This window comes from Podarcis tiliguerta (genome assembly GCF_965153285.1).
Source record: "Podarcis tiliguerta genome assembly, chromosome: 17".
Taxonomy (NCBI): Eukaryota; Metazoa; Chordata; class Lepidosauria; order Squamata; family Lacertidae; genus Podarcis; species Podarcis tiliguerta.
In genome coordinates this window covers 21,421,176-21,448,556 of record NC_139550.1, presented here as the reverse complement: position 1 = coordinate 21,448,556, position 27,381 = coordinate 21,421,176, and the positions used below count along the sequence as shown (strand labels likewise).

Sequence of the window (27,381 nt, the reverse complement as noted above, 5' to 3'; positions counted from 1 at the left end):
GGGCGGAGCCAGGAGAGGGCTGCTCAGTGGACCTTGAATTTATCCTAGAGTGATTCTTCAAAGTTTGCTGTGCATCTTACCAGCACGAAACCAAACTCTTTCCCCAATCCTTTATTCAATTCAAAATGGTATTCGCTTCCAAATTTCTAAAACTAAGCTTTACACTGAGGACACAGTCCTGAGTGGTAACATAATTCCAAGTAGGTTTTTCATGGAAAATACTTTCAGCAGCCAAAATCTTAAAGAAGTATATAGCACCATCAATAGGACCATGACATCAACCCACAATAAGCTGATAGGCTTGCACTTGTTTGAAAATGTATAAATCAAACCTTTAATCAGCACTACAATACAGAGTGTTGTTTTCAAACCAATTTAGACATAACATCACACAGAAAATAAACCATTCATCAGTTAGCTCTAGAACGAAAATCTTGCCAGCAATGGGTCTTCAGGTTGATATCCCAAGGCTGCTGTATTCTTTCTGGAAAAAAGGCGTTAAATTGTCTGTTACTACAGGATGGGGGAAACTGATAAAATATTACAGAGAAACGTCATGCTTGGACAAACCCGTATATCCTCTTCTATTTTTGTTTTTGTTTTGCAAGGGAACTGTAACATCAGTGCTCTGAATGCAGTTCTTCAATGAAGACTGCAAGCTAAGCATCAGTTAATCGTTTTATTTGTACGCTGTTAAAAACATGCTCAAGGCAGCTTACAATATATAAGAAATTACGTAAGTACAAACATAATAGTTATTATGGGATTGTCTGACGAGTTTTGCACAAACACAGTGATTTCTCAGCTCGGTTACTTACCATAGAAATTACTTAAAAGAGGAGACTGCTTCACTTATTTACAGTTGTGCTAGGGTTAGACTCTGGGGCAGTGTCAATTATCTGCCAGCTAGCAGAGGTAACAATGACAACTGAATCACTGGGTTAATGATTGGGATCTACAGTTAAGTAGAGACTGCGGGAGGGGAGAGATTCTGCGGGAGGGGAGAGTCTCTTTTTATATCACAAGAATCTCTTACTCTCTTAATGCTTCAAGGGATCTTTTTGTGATATAAAAAGAGAGAGTTACAAGCCATAAGCAATAAATAAAACATCCAAAAGCACACAACCAAATTACCATATTTTTCGCTCTATAAGACGCACCAGACCACAAGACACACCTAGTTTTTGGAGGAGGAAAACAAGAAAAAAAATATTCTGAATCTCAGAAGCAAGAACAGCAAGAGGGATCGCTGTGCAGTGAAAGCAGCAATCCCTCTTGCTGTTCTGGCTTCTGGGATAGCTGCGCAGCCTGCATTCGCTCCATAAGACGCACACGCATTTCCCCTTACTTTTTAGGAGGGAAAAAGTCTTATAGAGCAAAAAATACGGTAAACTATTTCCACAAAAAATTGTAAGATCCAAAACAAAAATACAAAAATTAGCAACAGCAACAAGCCTGCACCTCCCTTCCACCTAAACAACACCCCAGGCAGTGAATCTGCTCAGGGAGCCAGTCTTTCAGGACTCACAGCCAAGGCCCTCAAGGTGGTGTAAACACTATTTTATTTTTTTAAATCCATATTCTAGATAAGTAGTTTTCAATTGTCCGGTTTCAGGGACCCTTATTAACAATCTACAGTGGTACCTTGGGTTACATACGCTTCAGGTTACATACACTTCAGGTTACAGACTCCGTTAACTCAGAAATAGTGCTTCAGGTTAAGAACTTTGCTTCAGGATGAGAAGAGAAATTGTGCTCTGGCGGTGCGGCAGCAGCAGGAGGCCCCATTAGCTAAAGTGGTGCTTCAGGTTAAGAACAGTTTCAGGTTAAGTACAGACCTCCGGAACGAATTAAGTACTTAACCCGAGGTACCACTGTATTGTAGAAAACCTTCTGCACATCTACCGGTACTTAAGAATTTTCAGCTTTTACCATGCATTCTGGGACATGCATCCATTTATAGTGTGCGAAAGGTGCTAGCCAGTCCTGTTTATTTCAGTCATTCATTCATTTATAATAAATTTTATATGCTGCTTTTCTGGACACACGAAAGGAGAGGGGAAAGGCAGCAAGAAGAAATTCCGATGAAAGAAGAATGGTAGACGAAATTAATGGACTATGCAGAATTGGACAAAATTAAAAGAAGGATTCGAAACCTGTGAGACCGGAGATTTACAGAAGATTGGAGGAAGTATATGAATTACTTGAAGAGCAACTGTAATCAACAAATTACGCTAGTAGTTTTGTAAGGAGAAATATGCGAAGTGTTACAAAATAGAAAAAGATAAGAGATATTGCTTATGAGATTGAAATGTAATAGGAAAAATTAAGAAATGCATACTAAGAGATTAGACTGGAAAATTTTCAGTCAGGGCTGATGGAAGTCAAAAAAATTGAATAAGATGTAAAAGTATGTTTAATTACTGTTGAAAATGATATGTTAAAAACTAATAAAAAATATATATATTTAAAAAAGGAGAGGGGAGAGGAGGCTGAGGGGACACTGAACAAGGGAGGGTATTTGAAAAAGGGTGAGAGGCTGCCAGCTCTGCAGGCAAGGGGTGACACAGCTGGGTTCCTGAGCCCCACAGGGGTGCCGCAGAAAGAATGTAGTTGGTTAAAGGAGCCGTGGACTCAAAAAGGCTGAAAACCTCTGACTTAACAGATTCAAGTTACAAGAAAGTAGATTCCAACTAAACACCAGGAAGAACCTTCGGACCGTGAGACAGTGTGGAAGGTGGTGGAAGCTGCAGGGCTTCCACAATGCCAGTCTGGGTTTCTTGCACGCTCTTTAAATGAATGGCAGAACACGAGGGACAATAGCATCTTCATAGCAGAGCACGAGACAGGTCCTAGCCATAGCTGTCAACCGTCCCTTATTTGGCAGGAAAGTCCCTTATCCCAGTGCCGTGTCCTGCTGCTGTCCCTTATTGATGATGTCCCTTAAATTTCCCGGGTTTCAAAGGAAGCAGCTCCTCTCCCTCCCTGCCAGCCAGGGAGGGGGGAGGCTCCAACTGTGTTGCTTGGCTGTGTTGCTCACCCAATAAGGAGTCTAAGAATGACTGGGGGGTGGAGCTTGCATGCTTCGTGCTGATCAAATCGGCCGCGTTGCCTGGGGACTCACCTTTGCTCAGCGCTTCCCAGCAGAGAGGTGACGGTGTTTTTCCTTGCTGCATCCCCTTTGCCGGGTTGCTGCACTGTGGGAATCACCGCTTGAAGCTTCGTTTGGCTGCTGGTTGACTAAAATCCCTTATTTTGGCTGCTGAGCCCTTATTTTCGAGGCTGCTGGTCCCTTATTTTCAAATCTGTAAGTTGACAGCTATGGTCCTAGCAATAAGCAAGATACCACTGCAATCACTCTCATCCTGCCTGACCCACGTCGGTGTGAGAATTGCACCTTACGGGGCGTGGAATGCTGTTGTAATAGTTTATCTTACCGATTTATAGCAGGCTTGATATAACCTTCCCAGTTCTTTTTTTAATCTTCTGAAATAGACCAGTCCAATAAAGAGAGAGAGAGAGAGAGAGAGAGAGAGAGAGAGAGAGAGAGGAGGTGGCTTTATGCAGCATACCTTGCCAATGACAGCAGTTAAAAGCAGTATCTTTGATCCGTTGAGTCACACAGTGGGGAACTCCTCAAAGAGATGGACCTTCTTTCAAGGACATCATCAATTTCGGAATCAGTGGCTCCCTGCAAAATAGTTGCCCCGTTAAACCTGGGTTGTTCATCGTCATCAGCGCTGCTAAATGTGCCTGGCTGAAAACAAATATATCAGCTGTTCTAGGAGAATTAAAAGAAGCTTATCGCTGCACGTTTGGGAACAACTGATGTATGACACTGTCCTCTAGCTCTGTCGGTCAAAGTACCTTTCTATTAAGGTTCATTAGAAGAATGTATCATCTTGGAGAGACAACAGCAAGTAATGTCACTTTGGGTTAACTCACATGGATCTGTGTCTCCATCATGGGAGCTTTGAAATTAGTGAGTGAAAGCAGTTTCTGATTTAAACTAGGCATAACATTGAGATCCTGGAGGGGGAGATGAATGGCCACAAAAAATTATGAGCAGAAAAAAAGGCTTTTCGGTAGAGTTAAATCAGGGGTGGGGAATTCCCCGTCCACAAGCTGGATGTGGACCACAACTTGATTTCATCAGGCCCTTGCGGTCCCCTTCCAGCCATCAGAGGTTTGGCAGAGAGGACCTGTGAAGATATAGGGCTCTGATGTCCCACAGAGTGCACTCCTACAGAGGAAGGAGCTCCTTCCTCTGCAAGACAACCAAAGCAGGGGGGAAAGGCTCAGCAGAGAGGCACATTTATGTTCCTTGCAATGTGCAAAAAGTGCCTATGGGTTTTGTAATTGTGTGCATGCAATTTTCAGGATACACTTGCATTTTTAAGTTTGAGGCATTGTATATCTGCAAAGAAAAAAATTGCACTGAACTTATTTGCATTCTTCTGCTGTGATTATTTTGCATAGTTGGGGAAAATGAAGGCTGTTTGAGGAGCTTTCTGCTTGTTTAAAACCATAGAATTGTAGAGCTGGAAGAGACCACAAGGGTCATTTAGTCCAACCCCTGGCAATGCAGGAATCTTTTGCCCAGTGTAGGGCCCGCAACCCTGAGATTAAGAGTCTCATGCTCTACCAACTGTGCTTGTTTGTTTTAATAATTATTGATAACCCACAGGCTATGTGAATCACCCAACTGACTGATCTTGGCAATATCCAAGGCTTCCCAAACAGGCAAAAGTGTCACAAGCTCTTTAGCTGCTGTAGGCTTTAGCTGCTGAGGTCGTAGAGGGCTGGCGTATCTTGAGCCAGGCTTTGGGTCTTGCATTAGGCAACTTGGGAAAGGTACACAGAAGTTTAAAGCCCAAAGCAGATGTTACTCTAGATGTGCAGCTGCTGAAAACATTCCCTTCAACATTCAAATGCGGTCAAGAACCGGCCTTGTCGTTTTCCGTATGGATCTGTTGCCACCGCGCACTCTCAAGGTGGTCCCAAGATGGTCCCATGCTCATAATCCACATGAACAATCCTCATCCATCTGGTTGGGTCATGTAAACGCCACAAAACCCACTTAGGAGCCATTCATAGAAAAACGGCTGCCACGTAACTATGGGAACATCTAAAAGACACAGGATCTAGGCAAAGCGATGAGTCTTTGTCTCCCAGTATCAACAGCCAATGAAATTGAGGGGGTGGGGAGGGGTGGGATGTCATGTCGCAGAGCTAAGTTGCAGCACATAGGGAGAGAGAAAGGAACTAGGTGTGTTGCTGCCATTTTTGATTGCGCCCATTGATCGGGGAAACATCTAGATTGGCCCCGAGCAACTTTAGCTAAAACTTTAAACCACAACTCCGCTCAGTTAACTAGGGTTGACTAGGGTTGCCATATTCCCAAAAGCGAAAACTGGACAAAGTCGTTGACCTTTGTTGACATCTCCCCAAAAAATCTGCCCGGACACCATTTTGACAGTCTGATTCCCAGACGTATGACAACCCCAGTGTTGACTGAAATGTTTTGATTTAACAGAGGTAAATAAGTTGACAAAGTGTTACACGAATGACAAGTCCCATCATCCCTGACCTTTGGCCCTGCCTGCTGGAAGCTGGAGACCAACCCATATGGAAGACCACAGCATGTCTACTCCTGTTTTATAGAATATGTCAAGCCATATAAGGCTTTATAGGACTTCACTCTTGCATCTGGAGCGAGAGGAATCAATAACAGTTCTGCTTAAAGCACATCATACTTACAAAGGATAGTCTTTGTATGGCCTCGTCTGAAGTTAGGAGGTTTTTCACTCTCTCGTTAATCTCTTCCCAGCTTGAATTGGGGCTGGAATATATTCTGGAAAAAATGTCAGGGGACTCAAGTCACTTGATACTAAGCGTTTATGATTTCTCTCCATATAGTCCCATCACGTAACACAAGTATTGTCAAGTAGCGGCCAGTTCCCATTTCCGCTCCCCACCATCACAAAAGCCCTCTGACCCTCTTTTACAGCTGTGAAATTAGGCAGCCAGAGAATTCTTTCAACCTCTGACCTCTCTGTTCTGCAAGTTAGGACCAAGAGCCACCCGTAGAACGACTCTCCTTGCTACTACGAACAACAAATGGAACGGTTCCGCAGAGGAGGCCAACTGTTGCCAAAGTGCTGACTATGAACCCAAAGTATCTCTTTGACAAAGCAATGGCAAAGGAATCCAAATATATGGAATTCTCTCAGATCTTCTTGGCTATTTTTATACCACAAGGTCAGGATTGTTTATGGGGCCTGCCTGGAACAGAACTCCTATTCTTCTTAATCTCTCCTGATCAGCATCATTGCATTGCGTTCTCCAGTCAGCATGTGAAAAATGCAGACCAAATTCAATTGACAAGGATCCCTAGCCTTTGTGTGATGGATTGCAAGCATGTAGCTCCCCTACTCCAATGAATGGGTGTCAGGCAGGTCCACAGAGGGCATTATATGATTCCTACATGATTAATAAATTCAGTTACAGCCGCATCAAATTATTCTACCTCCTGCCTAACGAAGGATGGCTCACAATTTTTTAAAATTTGCAGTGAAAAGAACCGTCCTCCACAACCAACAAAAAGCAAACACACCACTATACAAATTTGCAAAACCAGCAAATTAAATTTAAAAAACAAATACTGCCAAAGGCCTTAGGAAATGCAAAAAGTGTCTTTTTATCAACACAACATCAGCAAGGTGGATGCCTGCCAAATTAAAGTGAGATGGATGCTCTGCAATCCACGTGGCATCACCAAAAATTTGGTATTCAGATACCAGTCTCTGTGGCTAGCAGCCATTGATGACCGTATCCTCCATGAACTAAGGACTTGGCCTCACTTAGGGGCCTGGAAACCACACTCCCAGGTTTCCATGGGCCCCATCCAAGCAGCCCATGCTGTGGGTTGACATTTCCTGTTGCCAACTCCTCCATGTCACCTAGCAGGCAAGCTGGGGTGGAAATACTGGCCAACGATCGGGCAGCCCAAAGGTCAGAACATTGTCCTATGCTGCACCAAACCCCCATAACTTGTAATCAAAGCTGTGGCTGTTTTTAACTCAAGCCTGTCCCTGATGGCCATCGGTCCCATACACTTATCTCTCTAGATTTGTCTGGTGGCATTAGAAATTTGACAGCCCCGTAGGGTTGGCAGCTGATCCTGGGAAATAGGATGGCAAATAAGAACAGCAACATCAGCTGCCGCAACTGACTTCCAGGAATTTTTGAGGCAGGGGTGCCTAGACATGCTGGCCGCCTGTCACTTAAGCATCTAGGAATGGTCACCTGTGTTGAGGAGACGCCCACCGCGCACATGGGCTTGGTGATCGGTAGCGCTTGGAGGAGTCAGATGAAGGTTTGTGGCAAAGGGAAAGAGAGTAATCAAAATCAATAGGCTCCCTTGTTTCAAGTGATGATGAACCAGGATCCAAGCTGTATTGCATATCCAGGTCTCTGGTTACCTGTGGAGAAAGGAAGAGTTTATTTATTATTATTTCACAACATTCATGTACCACTTGATTGGAAAAATAAAGACAGACAGCCAAATAGTAAAGGTAAAGGTACCCCTGCCCGTACGGGCCAGTCTTGACAGACTCTAGGGTTGTGCGCCCATCTCACTCAAGAGGCCAGGGGCCAGCGCTGTCCAGAGACACTTCCGGGTCACGTGGCCAGTGTGACATCGCTGCTCTGGCGAGCCAGAGCCGCACACGGAAACGCCGTTAACCTTCCCACTAGTAAGCGGTCCCTATTTATCTACTTGCCCCCGGGAGTGCTTTCGAACTGCTAGGTTGGCAGGCGCTGGGACCGAACAACGGGAGCACACTCCGCCGCGGGGATTCAAACCGCCAACCTTTCGATCGGCAAGCCCTAGGCGCTGAGACTTTTACCCACAGCGCCACCCGCGTCCCAAATAACAAAGTAATAATTCAGAGGAATATGCCAGAGGAAGAGGGGTGGGACCCCTCCTCCAGCTGTGTGTTAGTGGGCAGAGGCAAAAAGGGTTTAAGGGATGTAGGGTTTCAGTATGGATGATGTAAGCAAAGGAAATCGTTTGGAGAACCATGTGGGCTGGCTGGGACAAGCAGAGAACTTGGCTGATATCTGATCTCTGTTCAAGCCTCTTCTGCTTATTGGAGAAGCAAGAGGCCCTCTTGGGATGAAAATGCTCTGAACTTTCTCCATCTAGACCCAGGTTGTATTTACATGTAAATAAACCATATATCATAAAGGTGCCATAGTCTCCACTGTCCAAAAGGAAACACAGACCCTGGGAAGCATGCTTGGTACCCCTGGAATCTTGCACTGCCTGGAGACAGGAGTGGTGTGTAACAAAAGGCAAAGGACCCCTGGACAGTTTAGTCCAGTCAAAGGCGACTATGGGGTGAGGCGCTCATCTCGCTTTCAGGCCAAGGGAGCCAGCATTTATCCACAGACAGCCTTCCTGGGTCTTGTGGCCAGCATGACTAAATTGCTATTGCCACACGGAGGACCGTGACGAATGCCAGAGCGCATGGAAATGCCGTTACCTTCCCACTGCAGAGGTACCTATGTATCTACTCACGCTGGTATGCTTTTGAACTGCTGGGTTGGCAGGAGCTGGTAAAGAGCACCGGCAGCTCACCCTGTCGCGGGGATTTGAACCGCCGACCTTCCAATCGGCAAGCCCAAGAGGCTCAGTGGTTTAGACCACAGCACCACCCCTGTCCCTCCCACTTGATTGTAATAAAATTACCACTTGATTGTAATAAAGCAGTTTTCCAGGAGTTGGGATGTCTATAAAGGGAGAGAACTCCAAGGACCCCCTAGAGGACACATTTCCAGTCAACAAGATAAGGGTAGATATCATTTCCTGTACTTCAGCTATATGTTTCTACCACTTTCAGAACAAGCGCTTGTGTCACAAAGTCAATTCAATCTCCTTTCTCAGCATAGAAAAGAGTGTGTTGTAAACATGGATCAGAATGCAACGTAGGTAACAAAACATAGGAGGAGGTACTTTGAGCTAACATCACAAAGTCCAAGTCTACCACACCAATGCTCTGTGCCCATCCCCCAACCCCCCACCACCACCATCAGCAACCAGTCTTTGTATATGAGGAAGGGGAGGCACACATGAAAGATGACCTCTATAACAAACCAGACCACGGCTGTTTAAGGCTTGAAGAGTAAACCTGGCGCTCTGAATTGTGCTCTGAAGAGAAACTGGGAGCTACTACAGACCCCCCAAGCCCACATTTAGTGCTTCTCTTGGTGTGCTCATGCTAGTAAGCAGGCTGCCACGTTTTGAACAATGTGAAAACTTCCAAACTGTCTTCCAAGGGAGGCCCATGGAATGTGAACGTAGTGCAGACCAGAAGTTGCCAAGGCGTGTGTCCAAATAGCCAGGTTTTCAAACTTGCCGATCAAGCGACAGTGGTAAAATGCACTCTTGGGCCATGGCCGCAAACTTAAGATGCCAGGACTGATACTGGGTATAGATACAGCACCAAATCGTGAGCTTAGATCATTCAGGGAGGGTGCAGTCCTATCTTAGCTCAATCGGATCTCCCTGTTAGGATTCTTGCTCCGTGTTTGCAGTCATGAGATTGTTGTCTATCACATGACGGTGTATGTTTTCATTCCACAGAGTGGGAAGTACCTACGGGACCGCCTCTCCTGGTATGCCCCACGGAGAGCCTCAAGGGCCATGTATAGCAACACCCTAGTGGTCCCTGGCCCTAAGGAAGTTAGATTGGCTTCAACCAGAGCCAGGGCCTTTTCAACTCTGGCTCCGGCCTGGTGGAACGCTCTGCCTCATGAGACCAGGGCCCTGCAGGATCTGATTTCTTTCCACAGGGCCTGTAAGACAGAGTTGCTCCGCCTGGCCTTTGGCTTGGAGCCAATTTGATTCCCTCCCTCTCTTTCTTTTTTCTTTTCCTTTTCCTCCTGAGATGAGGCTACATTTTAATATTTTAATGTTCCATTATTTTAATGTTGTATTTTATTCTTGTTTTTAAGTTGTAATCATTCATCTTCTTTTTATTATTGCTTGTAAGCCGCTCTGAGCCCGGCCTTGGCTGGGGAGGGCGGGGTATAAATAAATTATTATTATTATTATTATTATTATTATTACTGTGTTCTGGAATGTAGGACTATTGTCCTTTGTTTCTTTCTCTTTGCTGTCTGATGAGAAAGAGGCAGGAGCTAAGTCAGAATGCTCTGAGTGTAAAGGTAAAGGGACCTCCTGACTGTTAGGTCCAGTTGCGGCTGACTCTGGGGTTGCGGCACTCATCTCACTTTACTGGCCAAGGGAGCCGGCGTACAGCTTCCGAGTCATGTGGCCAGCATGACTAAGCCGCTTCTGGCGAACAAGAGCAGCGCACGGAAAAGCCGTTTACCTTCCCGCCAGATCTCTGAACTGTATATAGTTTGCACTAAATAAAACCTGTATAAGACAGGTCGGAGTTCTGGCTGTTTACTCGCGAGCAACTACCTACAGACCTGACAATTCTTCACAGGGAATGACAGTTCAGAAGTATAATCGCTGACTTATATCCAAACCAGCTTTACACCCCTTTTAGTGCAGAATAAAACGTGCCTTGTGGAAAGTTACATGAACTGTGTGCCCTTGCCAACACTGATAAATAGCCTTTTCCCCTCAAGTTTTTGTCATTTCCTAACCTCAACATGGCAAGCATCTAGTCTTATTAAAGTCATACACCCAGTAACCTAACCAGCAAATGATGCTACAGACTCCACTTCTTAAATTACCTTTGCTGCCGGGCAAGCAGACTTCCAGCTATCGTACGATAACGCTGCAAGAAATAAGAAATAAAAAAATCAATTCTGAAGAATTAAAACAATGCCTATAGTTGCATGTATCACATATGGAAAGAGGGCTGAGGAAAGATGCAATGAGGTTTCATATGGTTTGTTGGTTGGTTTGTCAACACAATTTCTAATATAGAACAGAAACAAGCAAGCAAAATACGGTACCGTATTTTTCGCTCTATAAGACGCAACAGACCACAAGACGCACCTAGTTTTTGGAGGAGGAAAAGAAGAAAAAAAATATTCTGAATCTCAGAAGCCAGAACAGCAAGAGGGATCACTGCACAGTGAAAGCAGCAGTCCCTCTTGCTGTTTTGGCTTCTAGGATAGCTGCGCAGCCTGCATTCGCTCCATAAGACGCACACACATTTCCCCTTACTTTTTAGGGGGGGAAAAGTGAGTCTTATAGAGCAAAAAATACGGTAGATTCGCTGCTTTGCCTCCAACTGTTTCACGGGCCCTGCCATCCATCCATATACGTAGCTCGCCCAGATAGCCCGCTCACGGGAACTGTCATTTCCCAAGCACATCAACAGCAGTAATCTTTGCAGGTGTGTTTAACAGGTGCAGATTACACAAATGTAAGAAACGGGTGGTGATATCTGGAAGGAGCCGTTTTGCCCTAAAAGTTGCTTCTTCTAACCACAGGATGTTTGAAACAAGCTGTGGTTATGCTGGAGAAAGGGAAAGGATTCTGCACACTCTCAAAGGTACTGCCTTCATCCCCCAACCTCACACACATATAAAAGCACAAAGAACTATCAGGGCCCACTAAATCTGGAACTGCCTCTGAATACAGCTGAATACATTGGGTTGTTCTTGTTTTTATTTTGATTCTGTGTGTTTTATATCATGGTTTTATCCTGTGAAACGCCCTGAGACCTGCGGGTATAGGGCGGTGTAAAAATATAATCTGGTGGAACGCTCTGTCACAAGAGACTAGGGCGGGATATAAATAAAAAATATATATTATTATTATTATTATATAGTCGTACCTTGGTTTTCGAACAGCTTAGTTCTCGAACGTTTTGGCTCCCAAATGCCGCAAACCCGGAAGTGACTGTTCCGGTTTGCAAACTGTTTTTGGAAGCCGAATGTCTGACGGGGCTTCCGATTGGCTGCAGGAGGTTCCTGCAGCCAATCAGAAGCCGCACCTTGGTTTCCGAACGTTTTGGAAGTCAAACGGACTTCCAGAACGGATTCCATTCGACTTCCAAGGTATGACTGTAATAATAATAATAATAATAATACAAAATGTATTAGTATCTTATGTACTAAACTACTCAGCAGTGTTGTGCTGGAGAATTCCTTTACCCCAGCAGCAAATGAAAGGGTGAAAACTGCAACTTATAACATGATCTGAAATCCATTACTTGAGAGAGAAATCTCATGAATTCCCATGCAACTGAAATAATGATTTAGGATTTGAATGCAAAACATATTGGGATGCTATCCCAAAGAGTAGCCCACTTACCTGAGAAATCAATGGAACAATGTGAATAAAACATCAATTCAATGGAGTAATGGTGACAGAATACAACCCACAGCGTATTAGAACCCTATGACATGCATGGTGGTCTTGTTATCAGGACAGTTCACATTTTTAATTAAGATTAAGGAATTGTTAAGTACCTCGTTTCAACTGAAGTTTGTGGGAATTCCTTGACGAGCTCGTATTTTGACTTGAAATCCAATATGGCTCAGAAAACATTTTAGAAGAATCTACCTAAAAAAAAATTAAAAACCAAAGAAATAATAACAAGACAATAATCTTAAAACAACAGAATTAGGCTTGGAAAAGAACCTATACTTGCGATTCTTGCCATTAACATTAAGGTTCCCTCCCTGGTCCCTTTGATATTCCCTAATGTGTATCTCTCAATTTAAATTAAAACTGACTGGTTGGCTTTAAACCCTCTAATTAACTGAAAACACTGGATCCAGAGTTCCCAAGAGTGGAGTTCTGCTCCTGGGATGCTCCCATTTTTACTGATTCCTTCTCCCCGCTACAGGCACCTGAAAATCTGCTCTGGAAGATCCGCTGGGAAGTGTGGGAGGTAGCCCTGGGGGGAATCAACAAAAATCCCCCTAACTCTCCTCTCTCTTCCTCCTGTAAGGGGATCCAATGGATCTCAGGTCCTTCTGCTCATGGAAGGGGCACTCTGAATCCAACCAAATTTCAGATATTCGGAAAAAGTTAAGACTGTCATTCCCAAACTAGTGACCCACAGGATATCTGCTCGTGGCCTGCAAGTGGTTCATTACACAAGGAAAGATGTATACGACTCCAAAATTCCGCTCTACAAGGGCCTTGGGGGTCTCTATGATTCGCTTGCTCCGGCCTCACCTCCTTCTAAATCAGCCTTTCTCAACCTGTGGGTCCCCAGATGTTGTTGAACTACAACTCCCATCACCCCTAGCTAGCAAGACCAGAGCTAAGGGACGGTGGGAGTTGTAGTTCAACAACATCTGGGGACCCACAAGTTGAGAACCGCTGTTCTAAATGAACCCTGCTTGGGATGAGTCATTCTGCCCCACTGGCTGATTTTGTATTATTCAGCCACACCTGAAACCACAACAGCCTTCCAGTAATGGTGTTATTGTTGCTTACTGGAGGGGCACAACACTGGACCTTGTCCGCCGCTTTTGTCGATGTATCTGCAAAGCCCTGACTTTGCCATCGCTGCTACATTCCTCTCCCTCCTGCCCCATTGGGTGAACCACTCCTGTGTCACACTAAACTGTGGTTTAGAGAGAAATGAACAAGCCTAGATTTCTGCCGAGATTGCATGTGTCTCCCTGCCGGCCACCCCTCTCCTCTTGATAGCTGCAAGGAAGAGTTCAGAAGCTTTCGCTTCCACTCTAACCACAGTTTGCTCCGTTGCCCAGGGTTTTTCTCCTTCCGCTCCTGCAACCAGGGGTGCCTGGCTTGACAGACTACAGTATAGTGCAAACACAAATTTTATACGCACTGGGAAACCAAGAGAATTGTTTTTTTTGCCATGTTTGCTGTGCTTTTATGGTGGTTGGGGCAACCCAGTCAGATGGGCGGGGTATAAGTAATAAAATTATTATTATTGCTTTATTGAGGCGGCTTGGAACCGAATCTGCAGTATCTCCAAGGTTTGCCTGTACAGTGGTACCTCGGGTTACATACGCTTCAGGTTACATATGCTTCAGGTTACAGACTCCGCTAACCCAGAAATAGTACCTCGGGTTAAGAACTTTGCTTCAGGATGAGAACAGAAATCGTGCTTTGGTGGCGCAGCGGCAGCAGGAGGCCGCATTAGCTAAAGTGGTGCTTCAGGTTAAGAACAGTTTCAGGTTAAGAACGGACCTCCAGAACGAATTAAGTACTTAACCCGAGGTACCACTGTACAGGAGTAGCACTTGGAATCAGTGACTGGTCAGAGTACCAAAGATTAGCTATTAAAGCTATCTGATATTCAACCTAACTGTTAAATGAAAGTGTGTAACGGACTAATATGGAATACACTGTCCACGAGAGAAGTTTCTTTCTGATTTCAAATAGTTGCATGTTTCCCGATACCCTGGAAATAAATGCACAGCAGGTGCATTCCCCAAACGACCGCTCTAGATTAACTGTCGCGATGGAATACCCTGCTGAATCAAACGCTTGCTTGATGCACCTTGCTTGATGTGCTCTGGACTATGACAATACGTGGGAGGTCAGTTCCAGCACTCACATTTTTGTCCTTCCCAGCCTGCTAGTCTACTAAATTTACAGCCGGCATCACGTAATGCCTAGACGTGTCCGTGGTGGCAAAGACTCGAGTGCGGGTCTTGCAGGATATCAGGGCCCAGAAGTCTCTGGGCAGGCTGCAGACTACGCTGTGCCCTGAGGAAGGAGGCTTATTGGAACACAGAATTACATTTCACATTATGCCGAGATGCTTAAGCCTGCATCCAGCCCTGGAGGCTGGGGCTGAAAATGGTATTGCCCCCTCCAGATAGCCACCATGCATAGGATAATCTGCTAGGAGCCCTTGCACATCTCACTGATATTGTTGTAAACAATTTGGACTCTGCAGCGGTCCAATAGGGCAACTGGGCCCTATTATTCATTCCAAAATCTTACTTTTCTATTGATCGAAACTGGCAGCTTCTTCTCATTTCAACAGAGCGTATTTACACCTTTAGTGTACCTTATACAGAAGTATTTTTGTACGGCATTCTGTTTGCAGACTCCTATAATTTCCCGGGAGGAACAGTGATGAATGCCCAGTTTACCTGGCCAGGCAATTTTTTTTAAAGTTACATTCTCAGGACTTACATGTCGAACTACAAAAGGCGGCCTGGGGTCTGATTCTGATTCTGACTTGAACTTAACAGACCTCAAGCTCAGAGAAGGCGTCTGCTGCCGGCTTTCCCTGCAAAACTCCTGGAGACGTCTTGTTGGAGACGGAGAACGCGATGGAAATGATCTTGAGAATCGCCTACAGCCCTTATTCTTTGTTGTCTTGCATCGTGCCGGTGAAATGCTCCTCCGCCGGGGCGATGCTGAGACAGCCCTTCTCAACCTGCTCTTATTTCTGCCCTGCAAAATACATTAATATCTACACCCACTGCCTGGAGATCTGGCTATAGAAAGGAACAGGTATGGCAGAGGACATATCCACACAGCAAGAAGTTGTGCCCCCTGGCTATCTTGAAGGGGGAAAGAATGGGTTTCTGTGCAGTCAGTCTGAAATGGGACCCCAAATCCTCATTTTTTCCTTCTCCAAGGGAGCATTTCTAAAATGCTTTAACTTGAGCTCTTGAGCCAAAACCCAGCTGTATAAACAAGCGCTCAAGGCTCTCTCCTTTATCAGTCCGTGACGGCAATGTATGGCCTTGACTGTTCCAGTGGAGCAGGGATGGCGCGTCTGGGTCTTATCTTACATCCTGATCACAAAGACCACACTCTGACGCACAGACCTAGTCCGGGAACAGCGCCAGGAGAGTTGGTGATCTTCTTACCCCAAGATGAGAGTGCCAGAACAGGAATACCCTTATATGGTCAAGAGTACAGGAAGAGGAACACCCTTTTATGGTTAAATGTACAGGAGCAGGAACATCTGTGATGTCAACCTGCGTGTCTAAGCTGACGTGGATGGACTCCTGGGGAAGGGGGGAGAGGGTGCCTGGAGGATATATATACTGCATGAAATTTCTCATTTCTTTGGACTTGCTTTGAGCTGACCACGCAAGTGCCTTCTGCTATCCGGAGAGCAGAATAAACTCTTTCTCTGAACCAACCCTTGGTGTCATTTGACTTCCTTCCTCCCATCTGGGAGCAATGCTCACCCTACCAATTGGTAAAGTCCGATAAGGCTACAATCTCACTGGACAGCTGGAAAATGAGATCATCAACAGAAATTGTTCAATCAGTTTAACTTTGTTTTGCCCCAATCCGGAAAGACAGAGTCATACATGCAGTGGTATGTTTTTTTTCTAAAAAAATGTTTAGGGGTACTCTCATTTTCCTACTCATATTGAAATATTGCCCCTCAATGAGGCCAAACTTAGATTCACAAAATGTTTAGGGGTATGCGGACCCCTGCGTAACCCCAGTAAGAAAGCACTGCATACACCTTGAACTGCACTTTCTTTGTCTCCTCCTTGAACCCAGGCACCCATTGGAGGATGACAACGCCTAGCCCTGAATCATTTTTGAACAAGAGTACCACTTTTAGGGATGATAAAAAAGTTTAAATGGTTACAGCCTTCTGCTCCTTAGGGCTAATTCCAGGTAGCTAATAATCTGAGCAGAAGTTGAAGAGAACTATCTAGATACAGAATTGCTATGACTGCTATGTCATACTAGATGCAATGAGGTATTCAAATGTTGCCGTTCATCTCTGAGTCAATTAGCTAAAATTACTTACACGATACCATCTTCTGGACAGAAGTGGAAGTTCTGTAATAGTTGTCCTTGTGGAAAACTCTAATTTTGGTGCAATGCCCTTAAAAGATTTGAAAAAAGAATGAGAAATTTATGTAAAGAAATGAAATTACATATTATTATTATTTTTAAATAGATTTTGCTATTTTAATCTTTTGCAAGGCAATCCTAAGCCCGTTTACTTGGAAATAAGTCCTGCCCCACTTGATTTAATGGAATGTGCTCTCTTGCAAGTGCATTTAGAACTGCAGCCTAAACTCATTCATATGGGTGAAAGTTCCCTTAGATTTGGTGGAACTTGGTTCATAATAATAATAATTTATTATTTATACCCTGCCACTCTGGGTGGCTCCCAACATCATCATCACCATAGTGATAAAAGTGATAAAACATCAAACATTAAAACTTCCCTAAACAGGGATGCCTTCAGATGTCTTCTAAAAGTCAGTTGTTTATTTCCTTAACATCTCATGGCAGGGCATTCCACAGGGCGGGCGCCACTACCAAGAAGGCCCTCTGCCTGGTTCCCTGTAACTTTGCTTCTCACAGTGAGGGAACCGTTAGAAGGCCCTTGGAGCTGCACCTCAGTGTCTGGGCTAAACGATGGGGGTGGAGACGCTCCTTCAGGTATACATGAATAGGTTTGGCCTGTTAGGCAGGCTTACATGTGAGATTTTTTAAGCCCTCATAAAAAATATGAAATGGGCCAAGATTATAGTTCAATGCACACCTGAGAGTACTTCCCACTCAATTCATTGACACTTACTCCTGAGTAAACCACACATAGGAATAGGCGGCCAGTGTGCTATAGGTAAAACTGAAAACAGTAAGCAGCAAAATCCCCATGGAAGTATGTCAACAATTTCCCAACCAAAAGAAAAAAGAAAAAGAAAAACAGAATTAAAGGACCATTTGAGTACTTAATAGAAATTAGGGTGGCTGCATGTGTTCAATATGGAACAAACAGAAAGGCCTACCAAAGGTCTCTGCTATATCCACATCTTTGCCAGGCTATAGCAAAGATAAATGATCAAATACTTGGGCATTTTCAATGCATTTATTCATGAAAGTCAAAAATATGGTATGTAACTATTAGAAGAGAAAGCTTAGGAAAGCAAAACCAGCTAAGATATTGCCTCACAATCCTACAGAAGCATCCCAACATTTGGAGCTGATGTCTTTTACTTGGAAAAGGGTGCAAATTCCTGTAAATAATTAAGCACCTTTCAGCACAGTAATGGTTTAAAACTCACCTATTAAAGTCCAGATCCTATCAAATGCTGTTTGGGAAAAGACATGATTGTTCCATCACAAAACAAAATCACAACTGTGGCATTGTGAAACAGCTGCCATCGCCAGAAGTGGCCGAGGCTTGTAGGGCAATAGGTCAGCGTGGTAACATTTTGACCAGCGTTCACGACACAGCGGCTACATAGCACAGTTCAAAAGAAATAAATTTGGCTAATATGTGGCAGAAACATTTTATAACGGGATTGCCACTGCCGTACCTATGGTGATGCAACCCACTCTGCTTTGCTGCGTTGCTGTACCTGTACATGAACAAGCATCCTTACATTAACAAATAGGACAAGTCAGCCAGTTCTAACCACAGCTAAAATCCCCGGGAGTAAAAAGAAGCGACAACGGATGCAGAATTCGGCAGCCTGGCTGTTGTCAGGTGCTGGTACAAAACTTCCCAAAGTTTTGTACTGCTTTTTAATCAGAGCACTCCAGCAGCGTCAAAGAATTCAGCACACATGACTCCATTTTTTTGTTCTATTGAATTTCCTGCCTATTTTACTTCATGGCATTTCTACAGCGAGGGGGGAAAGTATTTGATCCCCTGCTAAATTTGCCCATTTGCCCTTCCCGACATCTGGCTGGTTGATAGGGGATCAAATACTTATTTCACTCATTATAATGCACATCAATCTCTGACTTTTGTCTTCTGAGATTCTGGGGGTTTTCCTGTTGTTATTCCGTCTCTCACAGTTACAATAAACCTACCATTAAAATTATGGACTGGTCATTTCTTCGTCAGAGGGCAAACGGGAAAATTTAGCAGGGGATCAAATACCTTCCCCCCTCACTGTAAGATGCTAACAACCTGGTTAAAAACTCACCATTAAATATCAAAATCAACAACATTTCACGATTAAAACATACACAACAAACCTCTATGGAAAGACTCATGAATAGCACTGGTGGATGAGTTAAAAACTCACAACATTGTAGCCATTAATAATCCAAAGTCTGCTGAACCAAATGTATCTTAAGTGCGAGAAGAGAAGGGGCCCGGCGGGTCTGGCATGGGAGCATGTTTCACACTGAGGAACCACCACAGAGAAGGCTGGATCCAGGTTTTGGGGAGAAACGTGCTCCTAGTGCACCCTGTTTCCTAGATGCACTTACCTGCCCCTTCCTCCCAGCTGTTGCTGTACTTATTTGTCCCTCTGAGCTGATCTGCACCACCACCTCCCCAAAGGAGATGAGCAGGCATGCAGAGTGTACAGCTCCTCTTCTCACCGCTCGCTCACTTTGAGAAAGCAGATGAACCAGCAATAATCGCATGGAGAAAGAGAAAGAGAGCCAGGAGAGGCTCCAGGGATTGGCAGTGGAGCCCTGCTGACAGATGTCCACCCTGACACCAGTGGCGTAGCGTGGGTTGTCAGCACCCGGGGCAAGGCAAGTAATTTGCGCCCCCTAACCCAGGGCAAGGCAAGTAATTTGCCCCCCCCCCCGGTGGACTGTCCTTCCCCCAGATAGTCCCTCGCTCTCTCTTCGCACCGCACCGCACGCCTGGCACCCTCCCCTCCACAGTGGGCGGCAACCCGGCGGCTCGGATCGGATTCGCACAGCCAGCACTGCAGTGAGAGAGTGAGCGAGCCAGGTAGGGGCAGAGAGCTGCGAGTGCGAGCGCGCGCCCCCCCCCAGATGTTGCGGCCGGCCCCCCCTGCACCCCCCACGCTACACCACTGCCTGACACCCACCATCCAGCAACAGCTCTCCTGAAGCTGACTGTAAGGTATGAGACAGTTAATATGGATTCCAGGCCCAATTCTAAATGTTAGCCATTACCTTAAAGCCCAAAGTAGCCTGGGTCCCATGGACCTTATGATTCTACCCCTGATGCAATGCTGGAAAAAAACCCTCCTCTGAAGCTGCTATTTGCATTTGGGTGGGGGGAATCCCCCACTTGGCACCAATTAGATCTTTCCTTGCAATAAAATACACTTGTTTATTGAACAGACACCCATGAAACTTATGTTCACAGAAGAGCCATCTCCTCAGACGTTAGAGAAGTCAGATACAGTGGTACCTTGGTTCTCAAACTTAATCCATTCCAGAAGTCCGTTCCGTAACCAAAGCATTCCAAAACCAAGGCGTGCTTTCCCATAGAAAGTAATGCAAAACGGATTAATCCGTTCCAGACTTTTAAAAACAACCCCTAAGACAGCAATTTAACATGAATTTTACTATCTAAAGAGATCACTGATCCATAAAATGAAAGCAAAAATCACTGTGCTGTACTATAAAATAAATAAGACAGTATTGTAGATGATATAAATTAAAATTATTATTATTTTTTTCTTATCTGCACTGATGATAGTCATTGTTAGGATGGGGGGCTTTTATCCATTTCCGCAGTCACACAATCAATCAATCAATCAGTAGCTGAACTGGGTTCCACACAGTCACAAAAACAAATTAACCGAAAAAGCCTCAAAAACAATAATGCAAAATAAATAGCAAAAACAAAAGCACCAAACTTAATCTGTTCCAGAAGTCCGTTTGACTTCCGAAATGCTCGAAAACCAAGGCGCAGCTTCTGATTGGTCCAGGTGCCCCGGAAACAGTAGCCGGCAACCGCATTGGACATTTGGCTTCCAAAAAACGTTCAAAAATCGGAACACTTACTTCTGGGTTTTCAGTGTTTGAGAACCAAGGCATTTGAGTTCCAAGGTATTTGAGAATCAAGGTACCACTGTACAACAAACAAGGAACCAGATTTAACTTCGCTAGCCATGCACTGCCATATTGTGTGAGGACTAGGCCAGCAAGGCATTCGTAATTTTCTAATGGAGACACACCATGCTACTTAATTATTTTCTATTCTGCCTATTTTGACTGTGAGGGGCTGTGTTCTGTTTTGTTCTGATGGTGCCGCAGCTGTTTTCCTAATGGTTCCCATAGCTTAATGGTTCCAGCGTTAAATAAACCAAGGTAAATAAAGAAGATAAATGTTTACTGCATGTTGGGAATCACTGTGACATAAGCAAGAACTGGCTACTGAGTAGATGTTTCTGTTTTTTGGGATACACATTCCATAACCACTTACTGGGAAAGAAGGGCGTGTCTTCATTAGTAACTCTCTGTCCACACCGGGATACGCAGGAGTCAGTTTAGGCTCTGGAAACAGAAAACCTCGAGTATTCGCTTCATAAAATGCAAGCTCGCCTTTCCCTGAAATGTGAAACAAAAGGAGAAAGAGTGCTAGGATAATGCAAGCAAACACTGTAACCTGTCCCCCACAAAGGATCACAAGCCCTCTTCACAGCGCAAGTCAAAAAAGGCCATTTTCATTGCTCACGGTTTTCCAAGAAACATTCTGTTGCAAAGTGTACAACACATCTGCAGAAATTCCGTGAGCCGGATTAGGAGAAGGAGGAGGAGGTGTAAGAGGAAATTCAGCCACTAGAATCTGTGTTGTGCTGTGGGAACTAACTCCTATAGCCAGTGTGGTGTAGTGGTTAAGAGCGGTAGTCTCGTAATCTGGGGAACCGGGTTCGCGTCTCCGCTCCTCCACATGCAGCTGCTGGGCGACCTTGGGCCAGTCACACTTCTTTGAAGTCTCTCAGCCTCACTCACCTCACAGAGTGTTTGTTGTGGGGGAGGAAGGGAAAGGAGAATGTCAGCCGCTTTGAGACTCCTGAAGGGGAGTGAAAGGCGGGATATCAAATCCAAACTCTTCTTCTTCTTCTACAGGGGTTTTTTCCCCATTATTATTATTAATTTTTTTCTTAGATTTTCATAACTTGGAACTAGCTCCTGTAGTTAAGGAGTTTTGGTGGGTTCCGGCTGAAAAAGAGCCCTGACAACAAAGATCTTGAAATTTTCACCCTCATCTTCATAGATGAAAACTACAACAGCTATGAACTGCATAGGTTACTGAGTTTTTCCTACTGTTGGGTCAGTTAATCGTTGTGAATTTTTAAATGCTCTCACAAGGTGTAGTTGATCATACTAGCAGTTAAATGAAAAGATATATATGGAGCAGTGGGGAATGGGAAGAATTAGGTTTAAAATATTTTTGAGTTTGGCCAAATTCCGTTAAAAAATAAATAAATTGCATGAAGTGACATGAGTACAGTTTTAAGAATTAAAAAGGTTTTTCCTCATCACCTGAAAGCCCTTCTGAGAGCAAACTGATCACACAAACAGCTAAACAAGGTGACACCGCAAGCTTTCTAAGCCATTTAGGACTGAATCTTATAGAAGGCTTATTCTGCCACCATGTGTTCAGTTCTCCTGTACAACAAAATGCCACCAGCCAGCTAATTTCCATGAATGTTGCACAGACGGACATATTTTTCCAGAATTAAAATGGCATATATATATTGTCTTGTATCACCTCCTCCTAAGTAATAACAGCAGATACAGAAACACTACGGGGAAAAAGAAATCAGCATGTCTAACCCCAACATCATCCAAGATTCATTCTTTCATTGCAGAGTTTATGGAAGTTGTGAAGAATAGGTTTCTCCTGTTTACCTGAAGGTACCACTTCGACTAATCGGAACTTTGTTACATTTCCTAAAAGAAGAGGAACAAACGATGTTATTCATGAGAGAGACATGTAATATTTAAACTATGCATTAAGCCTGCAACTTGTGCGTGTTCAACTTTATGGGGAAAATAAAAATGTAAAATATAAAAGGGGATGGAAAGGAGGCAGGCTTCGGGGGGGTAGACTCTGGCAATTCTACCCCCATTGAACTCAATGGGTTTTGAATATACAGGCAACCCCCCATTTTCCTGGGGCATTGTGGAAATCATATAGAATTGAAACACCACAAAAAAAGGCATACAGACTACCCTCCCCCAAAACTCATAACACTATATTCCCCGGTTGTTATGGTGAAAAGAAGAAGCCCTTCCTGAATGGTCAAAAACTATACATCACCCACAAGCTTTTCTGGGAAATAAATATGAAACATGACACGCTGGTTGGACCAGACACAATGTGAAACCATTGTTTCCTGCTAGGAGAACAAGCCACACCAAGGTTTGCATGCACCTCCTTCTCCGCTCTTCTCCTTCGTGTCTGGGATCAAAAGCTTCCGTTTCCAGTTTTAGAGCAACCACAGTTCTCCAACCATGGCTACCCAAGTTTAGATGCCACAGGGAACTATGCTTAGTTTAAAGGAGACGCTTTCACTTTTATCCTCTGCTACATGAAAGAGGAAGTTGGGAGGGGGTTGCCGGTGCAAGGCTGAGGACTGTGTAGCCCATTCACATAGAAGGAAACCATGGTTTTCCATTGCATCTGAACCAAGCCATTGGAAATATCATCATGGACCTGCAGTAATTACAGTACCTTCAGCAACAGATAACAGAAAGGAAAACTTACTTTCTAGCAGTTCTACAACAGCAACAGGATCTGTAGCTTTTTCAAATACCTACAGAACGGAAGCGAAGGCAAAGACAAGGATAAAGTTATTAAAGCTATTAACCAATTAAATCATTTCCCATGTGATTAAAACCACAAAGTTGTGCTCAGCATAAACCCACTGAAATTAATGAATATGACTAAGTTAAGTCCTTTAATTTCAATCGATCTTCTTTGAGTAAAACCTAGTTGAATACCACACACAGTTTTAACTGATTGATCAATCAGCTGATTAAATTTAAAGAAATGTACATATTACTGCACTTCCAAAGATTTATATGCTTTTGTCCTGTGAAAGTTCTATATATCCCACAATACAGTATATTAAAGAACAATCATTGGAAGGAAATGCCCTTTTTCTACTTTGTTTCTACTGCATTAAGCCGAAGAACAGTAGTCTCAAGAATTAAAAAGTGTGCTTATGACTTTCAGATTCCTTGATAAAACAAACAAACCTGCAGTCACTCATCAACTATATTCCAAGAAAAGAGCACCAAAATACTCCAATATATGGGCAAGAAGCTTATAGATTTTGTGAACTAAATTGATAGTGCCACTGATCAAGATCAAGCCCTGCTAGAAGAGTATGGATGTTATCTTCAATCCCACTGAACAGGGCTGGTTTGAGGGGAGGGGGGGTCATGTGTCTGGTGTTGCCCTGTGCTGCCTTGAACCCCTACCAGAAGGCTTATTATGGGATGAAATGAGTAGCACTGGGCAGCAGCATGTTAATTCCCTCAGGATGCCTCTGAGCCTTGCATCTCACAGTTAACAATACTTGCCACCTAAAAAGCATGGCATTTTTGACTATGGCAAATGCAAAATGGAGATAAAATATACACAATCCCCTCACCCATTTACGTTTGTTGTGTCCAAGACTATGCAGAGCTGTTGGCTTTAAGCCAGACTCTCGATCTGATACAGACGAGTGCTTAGGTTCAAAAAAAAGGGGGGGGGGAGAATAAATACATCTTAGGCAAGGATTTTGCAAGACGCAATCCTAGGTTACCTTTTCAAACCACATTTTCTCATGGAACAAGAGAGGGAAGATGGGTCGAAGGCTCTCAGTTTCCTTGCACTGGCCCAGGATGCAAACATGCAGATAAACATCATTCTTGTCCGTCAAGTAGACACCAGGACAAGAGACCTGGGATGGAAGAGAAGATCAGAACAGTTGAAAGGAGACAGAAGCAGAAGGTGCATCGTGATTGTTTGCCACCAACTGCAAAATGATGAACAGACATAGCATGACAAATAGCAGCCGCCTCGGGCATCTAATTTTGAGGGTTATAAAGGGAAGCAAATGGCTAGTTACTCCATGCATGATCATTTTTACTGCCATTGGGTAAGCAGAAGAGTTGCTCATGGGATTCTCTAACTCAGTTGCCAAAATATATAACTTAATGGGGCAGGCAGTGTTTGCTGTTCCACCTCAGCCAGCAAAATGTGTTGAGCCAGCTCCGAGCACCACCATCATAGACCCAGAATTCACTCAAACATTCACTTGGTCTAAAAGGTAAAGGGACCCCTCATCATTAGGTCTAGTCATGGCCAACTCCTGGGTTGCAGCGCTCATCTCGCTTCATTGGCTGAGGGAGCTGGCGTACAGCTTCCGGGTCATGTGGCCAGCACGACTAAGCCACTTCTGGTGAACTAGAGCAGCGCATGGAAACGCCATTTACTTTCCCGCCGGAGCGTTACCTGTTTATCTACTTGCACTTCGACGTGCTTTTGAACTGCTAGGTTGGCAGGAGCAGGGACCGAGCAACGGGAGCTCACCCTGCCGTGGGGATTCGAATCGCCAACCTTCTGATCAGCAAGTCCTAGGCTCAGTGTTTTAACCCACAGCTCCATACGTCATGCTAGCGCACAAAACTTTGCCAGGAACCCTTCTCACCATTAATATGAATGGTGATGCCATGATGGGGGAGCTCAAACAGTGAACACAATCTCCAGTGATCTTTTCTCCATCAGTGAATCTTGGACAAGTAAGAACAATAACATATTCTGGCTTGGAAAGTAAGTTTACATTCTATGCTGCTGGCTTCTCTTTAAACTATAACCTGAGATCCAGCCCTACTCTAAACCACAGTGCAGAGAACCCCACAATTGTAACCAAAGACTGATTGTGAATTAGAGACGTGAAGGCCTGGGTGGGGTGGAATGTGGAAAAATGAGGGAGCTCCCCATTTTTCTGTTGATTTCTCCCCGCTCCAGGCCTTCTCCTCTATATTTCAAATGTTCTTGGATGATGAAACTTTACACAGTTCAAACTGCACACATATAGATGAGAAAACCTCTGGGCATGTGTAGAGCACAGGCAATCACCCCCTCCCCAACTGGACTGGGGAACGGCAAATCCTAACGGCATCGCAATCAAGGTTGAACTCTGGCTTCTCTCCCTTGGAAATAAGTTAGCGTTTTTTGCAGAAAGAAACAGGGCTTTGGCTTCCCGCCTTCATTTCCACTGCAAATTTCCCTCTCCCAACTAGGGGCAAAAAGGAAAAAAGAAAAAGGGAAGAGCAGATGATGATAGATAGATAGATAGATGATAGATAGATAGATGGATGATAGATAGATAGATAGATAGATAGATAGATGATAGATAGACAAACATACACATATACATAGATGCACACACACAGGCACACAAACACACACATACATACATAAGTGCTTTTTTCCTGGGGTTACTCAAAAGTATGCAGTGCTGGCACCTTTTTTTTCAAATGTTAAAAGTGTGGCACTGATTGTATCTACTTCAGGGTGAGTACGGCACCTTTTTTAAAAAAAGCACTGTGTATGTGTAAAGGTAAAGGGACCCCTGACCATTAGGTCCAGTCGTAGCCGATTCTGGGGTTGCGGCGCTTATCTCGCTTTATTGGCCGAGGGAGCCGACATACAGCTTCCGGGTCATGTGGCCAGCATGACTAAGCCGCTTCTGGCGAACCAGAGCAACGCTGTTTACCTTCCCTCCGGAGCGGTACCTATTTATCTACTTGCACTTTGACGTGCTTGCACTTCGAACTGCTATGTTGGCAACTGTGTATGTGTACACACACACAATGTATATACACGCATACATACATGTGCACACACATATTATATAGAGGGGGGGGCTATGTTTCTGGGGTCCTCCCCTCTCCTGCCCGCCTTGGCGTGTGGATCTGCAGCTCCACCTCCAGTGGCATCCTCATCACAAACACACACACACACACATATATACATTCATGTAGACAAGGTATATACGTGTATGCACACAAACACGTGTTGATAGGATCTCGCAGCTACATTTCTGACGTTCTCCGCATCTGGCCCTGCACAGCCCCCCTCTCCTGCCGGCCTCACCGCATGGATCTGCAGCTCCACCACCACCTTGAGCGGCATCCTCCGGGGCGCGAAAGGGGCTCTTCCTTCCGCCAGGGCAGCCACACCGTCGGGGGGGGGGGGGAGAGAAAGCGTCGTGTTGCCATGGCGACGCCAACGTTCCAGCGTCCCTCGCTCTCCGCGGGGAGGGGAGGGGAGGGGAGGAGGGGCCTCGGGTCCTTTCCCCCAGGCGCCTCTCTCTCTCTCTGACGGCGGGGCCTGGGTTTACTCGCGAGCAAAAATGTCCTAGCCGGGAAACTGGTGCAATGGAACAACCGGTCCCGCCGGCAGGTGGCCCTTTCTGCCTTCTCCCCGAGCCCTGCAAGCTGGAAAGCTTTTGCCCTAGCACATGATGATGATGATGATGTTAATGGGCTGCTGAATAGCTCCTTCGGTAGAGCATGAGAGGCTTCATCATCTCAGGGTTGTGGGCTCGAGTCCCACGAGGGGTGAAAGATTCCTCCATTACAGGGGGTTGGACAAGATGACCCTCGTGGCCCCTTCCAACTCTATGAACCTATGTAGTAATAGTAATAATCAGTGCTTTTTAAAAAAAATGTTTAGGGGTGCTCTCATTTGGAATCAAGAAAATCACAATTTTATAGTT

The 27,381-nt window shown here is 44.7% G+C and overlaps 1 protein-coding gene across 4 annotated transcripts; it reads right to left on the bottom strand.

The window, feature by feature from the left end:
• Positions 1–306: 306 nt before the first annotated feature.
• On the bottom strand, positions 307–27,308 carry SPATA6L (spermatogenesis associated 6 like). 4 transcript variants are annotated; one of them, XM_083420367.1, is made up of 13 exons: positions 26,757–27,307; positions 24,418–24,555; positions 23,370–23,418; positions 22,511–22,552; positions 21,078–21,202; positions 16,722–16,799; positions 15,128–15,391; positions 12,466–12,559; positions 10,774–10,817; positions 7,309–7,484; positions 5,761–5,854; positions 3,573–3,691; positions 307–484 (listed from the first exon to the last, which is right to left on the bottom strand). In XM_083420367.1, exons 1-12 carry the CDS (start codon positions 26,793–26,795, stop codon positions 3,590–3,592), a joined length of 1,245 nt encoding a protein of 414 aa, XP_083276493.1. In that variant the 5' UTR covers positions 26,796–27,307; the 3' UTR covers positions 307–484; positions 3,573–3,589. The 4 variants fall into 4 exon arrangements, with proteins under 4 accessions (XP_083276493.1, XP_083276494.1, XP_083276495.1 ...); XM_083420368.1 differs by lacking the exon at positions 26,757–27,307 and adding an exon at positions 25,306–25,677; XM_083420369.1 differs by lacking the exon at positions 15,128–15,391 and having other exon boundaries at positions 26,757–27,308.
• Positions 27,309–27,381: the final 73 nt, after the last annotated feature.